General features: G+C 40.2%; 1 protein-coding gene across 3 annotated transcripts; it reads left to right on the forward strand.

Annotated features, from left to right (window-relative positions):
• The first annotated feature begins 368 nt into the window (after positions 1 to 368).
• LOC143474365 (popeye domain-containing protein 1-like) lies at positions 369 to 9,128 on the forward strand. 3 transcript variants are annotated; one of them, XM_076971822.1, is made up of 10 exons: positions 369 to 1,061; positions 1,148 to 1,256; positions 1,358 to 1,527; positions 3,509 to 3,747; positions 4,039 to 4,163; positions 5,064 to 5,251; positions 5,570 to 5,678; positions 5,835 to 6,002; positions 6,113 to 6,245; positions 8,385 to 9,128. In XM_076971822.1, the coding sequence occupies exons 1-10, from the start codon at positions 553 to 555 to the stop codon at positions 8,507 to 8,509; spliced, it is 1,875 nt and encodes a 624-aa protein (XP_076827937.1). In that variant the 5' UTR covers positions 369 to 552; the 3' UTR covers positions 8,510 to 9,128. The 3 variants fall into 3 exon arrangements, with proteins under 3 accessions (XP_076827937.1, XP_076827936.1, XP_076827935.1); XM_076971821.1 differs by lacking the exons at positions 369 to 1,061; positions 1,148 to 1,256; positions 1,358 to 1,527 and adding exons at positions 2,471 to 2,634; positions 6,584 to 6,613 and having other exon boundaries at positions 3,494 to 3,747; positions 8,385 to 8,525; XM_076971820.1 differs by lacking the exons at positions 369 to 1,061; positions 1,148 to 1,256; positions 1,358 to 1,527 and adding an exon at positions 2,471 to 2,634 and having other exon boundaries at positions 3,494 to 3,747.
• Positions 9,129 to 9,211: the final 83 nt, after the last annotated feature.

Consider the following 9,211-nt stretch of genomic DNA (forward strand, 5'->3'; position numbering starts at 1 on the left):
TGGTGTCCCACAAGGAGAAACTCAGACCGCTATTTTAGACCAAAGAGAGTACTGCTGTCTTCTAAAGGGTAAAGACATTGATTTATCTCCCAAAGAATGATGAACCAGTATCACACACACACACACTTCATTAGACAAAGAATGTTTAATCTATGGAGTCTGTCTATGTTCAATTTTCACGGTGACACTTTTAGACGAAGTTAATAGATTACTATTTTAACCGATTTTAATAGAAAAAAAATCACAGACAGAAATTCTAATTTGTACATAATGAATAAACTATAGGCCTGTCAGGAGTGATTACTTGTCGGACACCAGGACCTTGCAGACGGCGTTGCAACCACACAGATCGTATGTGACATATTTCAACAGGAGACACAAAATGATCCTGGCACAATCTTTATATCGTGTGTAAAATCTATTCTGGTTTTATTTGTTTTTATTAAATACATTTATTATAAATATGACAACTTTTGAGGGTACACTGGACCGCTTCCACTCTATCTTAATCTAAATTGGATTTGCGGAGCACAGCGAAAGAGTTGTAGGATTATGGAGACTCCGTTTCTCTTGGAAGGAGATAACTTTACTTTGACCACGGAACCGCTGAGACATCCTTTGTGCTCAGAATGGGAAAACGAGCCAGAAGGATCTATTTTTCATCTCTCTAACATTTTTCTGGCTTTGGGGTTCATGGGTGGTAGTGGATTTTATGGACTGCTGTACATGTTTACCTTCCTGACATTCGGGTTCTTCTGCGCTTCGGTTTGGGCATGGTCCGATCCCTGCACCACGGAGTCGTTTTCATGGGCTTTTGCTCTTTTTGTGGTATGTGTTGGTCAGGTTGTCCATGTCGCTTACCGGCTTCGGAGTGTAACGTTTAACAAGGAGTTTCAGGACCTCTACGGGTTCATGTTCAAAAAACTGGGAGTGTCACTTTCTCAGTTCGGAAAGATCGTGGCTTGTTGTGAGGAGGAAATCCACACTCTTGAGAAGGAGCATTATTTCGCAATAGAGGACAAAACTCCGATCGATAAATTATCTGTTCTTCTTTCCGGCAAGTAAGTATCCGACGGCGCTTCAGTAACGTCTGCACGTTATAGTTAGATAAAGTAATCGGTGGGTCTTTTTGCCCTTGTCTCAACAGAGTACGTGTCACAGTGAACGGAGAATTTCTGCACAATATCAACCCCTTCCAGTTCCTAGATTCACCCGAATGGGATTCACTCAGACCCTCGGAAGAAGGGTTGTTTCAGGTCTGACACAGCACATGGCCTCTTACAATGAGTTATAGCTGTGTGGCAAGTGATTTGTTTGTTTGTTTGTTTTATATATACTTTTTTCTGCTTCTTTCCAGGTAACACTAAGAGCAGATAGTCGTTGTAGGTATGTCACCTGGAGGCGCAAGAAATTATATCTGCTCTTTGCTAAGCACCGTTATATCGCCAAAATATTCGCCCTGGTGGTGCGCAATGACATCGCAGACAAGCTGTACTCACTTAACGACAAAGTCTTTGACAGCCGTGGGTTTCGCTATGATCTCCGGTTACCGAGCTTCTGTCACGTGTCAACCGAGCCAGATTTAGAAAAGACAGATGCTCGCCATTCAATCCCGGTTAGGAATGTTACCACCAAGCCTGCAGAAAGTACGTCTTAAAAAGATCACAAGAACGCTTTTCCAAGAAACAGACACTTGGGGAATTTCATGGCACCTTCAGGTTGAGGTTTACATAAATTGTGCTTTCCTGTTATTTTTATTTCTTGAATGGTCGTCAGTCGTCACGTTGTTTCGTTGTGATGTATTTTTCTATGTAATGATGATAGATAGCTTTTCAGGTTTTCTTTACCGAACAGACTGAAAATGTGATTCATGTGTGGATTGAGTAAATGATAAAAGATTAATGTTTACATTTGAATATCTCATGCCTAAACAAATATTCAGCTCAAATAAAATTGTGATTTGCATTCACTTTATGTCGCTGGTGCCTTGATTGTACACATTCAAATTGCGTTTCTATTAAGAGGTTCAAAATGTTCAAAATTTTAACGTCCTTGTGACGTTTTAGCGTCGCTGACCATGGTGCTGACAACCACGTGTCGAACTTGAAGTTCGAACTCATATGGAATGAACCCCAAAATTGTCCATACATTAACACTTACCACATATAGGCCTACATTAAATAGCACATTTCATAACAGCATAACGTTAAGACGTTAATCCATGAAAACGTAGACCACTAAAACGAAATAAATAAACCGAAAATGCAACAGATGAATTAGAGAAGTATTTCCTCGGAGTGTCAGAGTCTGAATTCCATATTTATTTTAAGAACCGGAACCTTCCCATTGTCGTATCTCAGTATAGCAAATACACGTTTGCTTACGACGGGCTCCCTCTAGCGGTGCGTGTAGGTTCTGCAGGCGCGCACGGAGAGGCGATGTCGAGTGTCTCTCCTCTTCTTGCCCATTTTAGTCAGCGCCTGTCACCTCACTGGAATGCGCTACTCACACTGTGCAGCCCGCTCTCTGGGATTCATATAGCTGCCCTTCTCCGTACGCGCCCTTCGTTTTCTCTCTTAAGCCTACTACTGGCGAACACGTAGGCTATTTTCTTTCCACCAAGTAGAAAGACTGGTAAGTGCTTCTTTTTGCGTTGTTGTGTCGTTGGATTTTTCTGCGTTTTGGTGTCGAAGGCAACGTGACAAGTTCAAATAACGAGAAACTTTTTCCCCTACAAGCCGGAGGCCGTGAAAACTGCGTTAGACCTTCCACACACACGTTATTTAATCTTTAGACTGAAAGGCTGCGATAGTCTCGTTGAATTGGAGTCGTACAATGGTCTGAATAGTCAGATTTAGGGTCTGTTTATTCTTGTTTTCTAATAGCCTGTCGTATAATGACAATGTGTGTGTGTGTTTTATTTTAGATTATATAAGAGAATAATATTCGCTTTAACGATATTAAAAATGTATAGGGTATAACTCGGCAGAGAAGATACATAGACACCACTTCTGGTTGAACGGACATTTATTAATAACAGGCCGTCTTTTAAAAGCTTATTTTTGATTTATGAAAGATTGATGCACCCACCAGACTGGGGAGCGGGGTTAAACCGAGCAGGCACATCAAGAACACGATAGACACACTGGGACACACTAATAACATCAGGAAAACACGACTACTTTAACCAAGCACTCTTATAAATTACCTATTTACAACAATGAACCGTTGAACTAAGAGGCCGCCGAGGGGCGCACGGCATTCTGGGAATTGTATTTTGTGGCAGTTGCTCAGATTGCAATATGTTTATTTTCAAGGACATTGTGTAGCATGAGAGGCAATAAATGTATGTTTAATGCAAAACAATAATTACAAAGCAAAAAAGGAGCCTTGCTAGCAAGCTACCATATTAAGTACTCTACGCAATTTAAATTTTTTGTTTTCAGCAGTAAAAACGTTACTAATTCTATGACTTTTATTTTTTATTTTCCAGATTATTGCCTGTTAGAATGTCAGCCATTCCACATATTTCCACCCTGCTGTACACGACCTTGTCTCCAATGGGCTCGAGTGTGTCGCTGGTCCAGGGTCAGTCAGAGGTGGAATCAAATATTACATCTTGCCAGGACTGGCAGAAGAGCCACCACCTACTCTTTCATCTCGGCAACCTGAGTTTAGTTGTGGGTCTACTCATTCCTACCACAATAGGTCTGCACATGATCCTGCTCAGGCTTCTCTTGATGACAGGTCAGTGTGAACGCCCCCTGCTGGTGACCACAAACATCTACAAGAGACATATTTTATCAGCGCATCTTTGAGGCGATCGTGTTAAATAAGGGTGTGTTCTGTTATGGAATTATCTCTGTTGGAGAGTTCAGAATTTACCTGTTCAGAAGTTGCAGAAGGTGCTTGTTTAGTTGAATGGGATTTGTTGGACTGTATTATATTTGTACGTGATTTATTTGTTGAAATTATTAAGTCTGAAGAATTTGACTGTTATGGCTTTCATTTAAAACAAATGTAATTTTTATTTTGCAGGTTGTAGTCTGTTTATCGTCTGGGCAACTCTGTACAGGTGCACCCTGGATGTTATGGTATGGAACGTGGTCTTCCTTCTAGTCAACTTCATGCATTTCTTCTTCTTGCTCTACAAGCGAAGACCTGTGAGTACTAACTGTTATGATACATTTGGTGATTTTAGAACGACAAAGGGCCTTTCACTTCCTGTTCTGCTGAAAAAAGGCACTGCAGGCTTTCTGCTCTCATATTGTAATACTGAGCTGAAGAACTGATTGTCCCAAGAAAGTGACATCATTTAGTGTATGATTGTTGACTTATTGTGGAGTAATGAAGTGTTTCTGGATTCACAAGAAATAAGTTACCTTTTAAAAAATAAAACATCGTACATAAATTACAGTACTAATGAAGTTATAGTATGCAAAAAGACAAAAATATTATATAAAAAAAACAATAAATACATTTAGAAAGTAGGTAAACATTTTCACAGTGCCCAGACAACTAAAGTTTATTGTTCATAACATACTTTTATGCTGTCTGACTAAATGGGATCACAGCATGTGTCCAAGAACAGAAGAGTTTGGATTGTGGATGTGAGGCCACTCAGTTCTCCGTGTCCCACCACACAGCTTCACCTCAGCCAGCTACAACCTTCTTGAGGTCTACAATAGCATGGAGCTCAGCAGCAGTGCTTAGTGAAAGACGGCAGTTGTTCACAGTATATGCAGGAAAAAGCATCATCACACTGCTTCCCTGATTGATTTGTTAGACTAAAATGATTCATGTGCACCCTCCTCCTTTCCTAAAATGGGATGTTGGATTCTGGTTCAGCGGTGCAACATATCAAGGTTGGGAGGCTAAGTGCTCCAGTGCGTGTGTAAAACCAGGCCAACCTGCTGGGACTCTGAGTGGGTCATTTACACCATAATGCATTACCAGTGCCTCATGGACTGGGAGGTCTTGGACACACGATGTCCTGTTTCCTTTGTTTGCGATACCTGCCTCCTGAAAATGGTATTTCATACAGTCCTTCTGTTTCGCCTCAGATCAAAATCGACCGGGAGCTCAAGTCTGTGTACAAGCGGATGTTTGAGCCCCTGCATGTGCGTGAAGCTCTCTTCCAGCGGCTGACCGGCCAGTTCTGCACCATCCAGACCCTGAAGAAAGGCCAAGTGTACGCCGCCGAGGACAAGACCTCCGTGGACGAGCGTCTCAGCATCCTGCTGAAGGGCAAGTGCGTCGTTCACAGAGAGCACGACGTCTGCAGCGAGAAACAACACCCACATTTCCTCAATACTGGCAACAACATTAATATTTCTCTATCACAAGATTTTATCAACCCAGCACTTATTATCTTAGCCTGCTGGCAGACAATGTTGCTTTCAATGTCTAGATTTTTTTTTCCAGCGAACCAAGATAATGTTTTATTCAGTAAATGTTTACTACATTTACTTTCAGTTGCTTGGACCTTTCATTGTTTACCCATTTTATACTCATGATGTTACTGAATTTCCATAGTTTTTGTATATACTGACCAAAGTGTTTCTTCTAGAATGAAAGTATCATATCGTGGACATTTTCTTCACAACATTTACACCAATGCCTTCATCGACTCTCCAGAGTTCAGATCCACACAGATGAACAGAGGAGAAAAGTTCCAGGTAAATACTTCAGAATGTATCAAATCTCTTTGATATACATTTGAATTAAGTACATTTAAAATTCACAAGAGTAACATTTATAATAGAATTTCTGCTTGTTATCATACAATCAGGCTGGCCACGACCTTTCGAACATTTATAACATTTTCCCGACAGGTGACGATCACTGCAGAGGAAAATTCCAAGTTCTTGTGCTGGTCTCGAGAGAGGCTCACTTACTTTCTGGAGTCAGAGTCATTTTTAAATGAGGTGTTCAGGTATCTCATTGGCAAAGACATCACAAATAAGCTGTACTCCCTCAACGACCCAACCCTTAGTGACAAGGTAAGATGCCACTGGGGCATTTGTGTCACTTGGACTATTATCATGTTAGCCTAGAGGTCCTGAAGCAGGCTGTGGTTCTAACAGCGATGGTGGTAATGGCTAAATCTCAGGCGGTGAAGAAGATGGAACGCCAGCCGAGTCTGTGTTCTCAGCTCTCCATGATGCAGATGAGGAACAGCATGGCGAGCACCAGCGACACGGACGACGTGCTCAACCAGATCCTGAGAGGATCCTCCTCGCTCCGTAAGTCTCAGCAAAGCCCTGCTAATGCCTGCAGATCGCCAGATACTGGCAGCAGTCCTAACCACAGCTTCCCTGTGAGTGTGTGAGTGTGTGAGTGTGTGTGTGTGTGTGTGTGTTCTGCGGCGTAAGAAAACACCCGACTGAGCCAATGCTTCTCTTTCTTTTTCACATCTATTATACGAGGTGACATGCAATTTCGTTTGGGTCTGCATTCATATAACCTCTCCATCTCCACCCCAACCGTGCCCCCCAGTCTGGTTAATTACCATCAACTAAATATCTTGTGCTCTGGTGCTTTAGCCTTTCTCTGATATTTTTTCCTCCTGTCCTTCCTCTAGCTATGGCTTCAGATCGCGCCTAACGGGGGTGTAAGACGTTTTACTTTCTCTCACTGTCATTCTCTTCCCCCACCCCCCAAATCACCCAGTTCTCGGTTAAAAAAATGAGCATAATCTTCGAATAACTTCTCATATGATTTGCTAACGTCTCCTCCGTTGTTCTGAAAGTGTGAACCCTCTGATAACCTGACCTGTTATGGAGTTCACCATTAACAATAAAAAACCTTGGTTTATATGACATCCTGCACCACAAGTCAGAAATCCATATGCTTCCAAATGCTTAGCTTATTAACAATTCAATTATTTTTCTCAAAACACCTTTAAAATGTTTAAATTATATGAACTATAATGTGACTTGTCAAATGAAAACACCTATATATCGTTTCCAGTAATGTACATGTATCTTTACTGATCCAATAACCATTGATGTATATTAGGGCTTTACACAACTTTGACCAAACATTCTGATTGGTTGATATGTTTTCTGCATGGTTGTCTTACTATACTTGTATCATTTTGCTGATCATTGATTGCTTATTAACAAGATTTACACAACCTCCTGCTAAATACATTAGTTGACAAGAAAATAATGCCAACACCCACCAGCCACTTTGTTAAGGATCTACCTTACAACTACTTTAATAGGTACATGTGTGTTATGGTACATTATTTACCCGTGAACAATTACAAGTGTGTAACTGAGTGTAACACTCTGCTGAAGGCAATCTGTCAGTCACCCTTGTGTTGTAGCGTTGTACATGTTCGCACTGCTGCCAAGTTCTCAGTGGTCCTGTGGTTGTGCCATGCAGAATTATCCAGCCAAGGGCACAGTTAGAAATCTAGTGCCAAAAGGATTGTTCTACTCGGTGTCTGACCACATAAGTGGTTGGCTGCTGTTTGGATGATAGTCTACTAGCTCAAACGTATGTAAAAAAAACAAACAAACAAGCAAACAAAGTAGAAAAAAGCGGGATAATATCCACTATTATGCCACTGCAGAATGACTGGTGGGAACCACCAGATGACCCTGTGGTCAGACACTGACTGGCCGTGAACGGGGATGACTCTGATAGTACGCAGGCATATAATGAACTTGTAAGACAGATGTACTTCTGAAGACAGTAACTGTAGGAGTGAGGTAGGTGTTCCTAAAGTGGTTGGTGAGTGTATATGTAAGAGTGATTAGGGCTTTCTCTTGATGCTGTGATGATGGTAGGTTGCATCACACTCCCTTTCATGTTCTATTGCTTTAATGTTGGTAAATAGTTCATGTGTCAAGGCTAAGGATTGCCATGTGACAAGACCTGGGTTATTTTGGCCAAAAATGGGTTAATTGTTTTTAGATCACATAAATGCTATGTTTTGACTTTGGTCAAAATGTTTAAAATCACCTGTTCACTCCTTAATAATACTAGCACTGTAATGGCTTCAGTAAGAGGCTGCAGAAAACTCAAACCTATTTGAGTTGTCTAATAGCTGTAAAACTGTTGACACTGAATTCAGTTCACATAAAACATCACTGTAACTATAAAAGATGTTTATCGTTCATCAGCGTTAAATGGTCATCATCTTATCCACATTTTAATTACTGGCTCAAAAATATGAGACTGCTGGTGGTTTTCAAGAAATATGGAATTGTCTGACACGTTGTAACAGATCCAATTTATGTGATTATTTTACAAATATATTTTGATTAGCAAATGTGCATGCATGAGTTTGGCATAACACAATTACATTAGTATTTCTAGAAAGCATATATACTTTGAATGATTCCTTTTTTTATTGGAAATGTCGTTTTTAGATAAAAATCCGCTCAGCAAGGCCACAACAATGAAGCTGATTGAAGAAGGTGTGGAAGACGATGTTTTTGAAGCTGATTTACCTCCTGACTCTCAGAAGAACTGCAGAAACCCAGAACAGGTGTAGCATGACATCAGAGGTAACACTGTCTCCTGCAGGTGTCCTATGGGTTGTTGTGTGAAGACGGAATAGATTGCTCTTTATCCAATTATTGATAAAAGCCTAAATCATTCATTAGAATAAGCAATGCCTTAAATCACTTATTATAATAGGCAAGGGCTGAAACCTGTTTTAATTAAAACACCACCCAATTCTATTCTGTATGGAATAAAAATAGTACACATTTCAGCAAATGATATTGATATATTTGATACACTGTCTGGTCAAAAATATATTTGAAATCAGTATGTAGACTACTTTAACTTTTGTAAATATACTTATCTTTGACAGCAAATGTAAAAGCTTTGTTGTAGAGTTTTTTTCACGTTTTCTTTCACTTGAATGTCCTTATTTAGCTTGTATTCATAAACTTGAAACTTGTCTGTCCTATTAATTAAAAATGTAAAGAAAAAAAATGGTACTTAACTGACAAAATGCAGATACATGAAAAAAAATTAGACAGTGTCCATTTCAATTAGTTTAAAGGAAACGTTTAAACAGTGGTAAAACACCAGGAGGTCTGTTGATCTGCTCAGGTTTAGTGCAATAACAGGGAAGTGGTTTGAATAAACGGCTGATGGCTCAATCAGTTACGGAGCGTTTACTTTTCACAGTAATTTTGATCAGTATTTTTCCAGTCTACACCCTAGATCATGCTGAATGCTTAAT

The sequence above is a fragment of the Brachyhypopomus gauderio genome, chromosome 13 (assembly GCF_052324685.1).
Source record: "Brachyhypopomus gauderio isolate BG-103 chromosome 13, BGAUD_0.2, whole genome shotgun sequence".
NCBI classification, from domain to species: Eukaryota; Metazoa; Chordata; class Actinopteri; order Gymnotiformes; family Hypopomidae; genus Brachyhypopomus; species Brachyhypopomus gauderio.

Bases quoted from the DNA above. Each gene is read 5' to 3' on its own strand.
- LOC143474365 (XM_076971822.1), top strand. From the start codon at position 553: ATGGAGACTCCGTTTCTCTTGGAAGGAGATAACTTTACTTTGACCACG. The intron at 1,062-1,147 runs GTAAGTATCCGA...TTGTCTCAACAG, and splicing joins TCTGTTCTTCTTTCCGGCAA to AGTACGTGTCACAGTGAACG. The intron at 1,257-1,357 runs GTCTGACACAGC...GCTTCTTTCCAG, and splicing joins CGGAAGAAGGGTTGTTTCAG to GTAACACTAAGAGCAGATAG.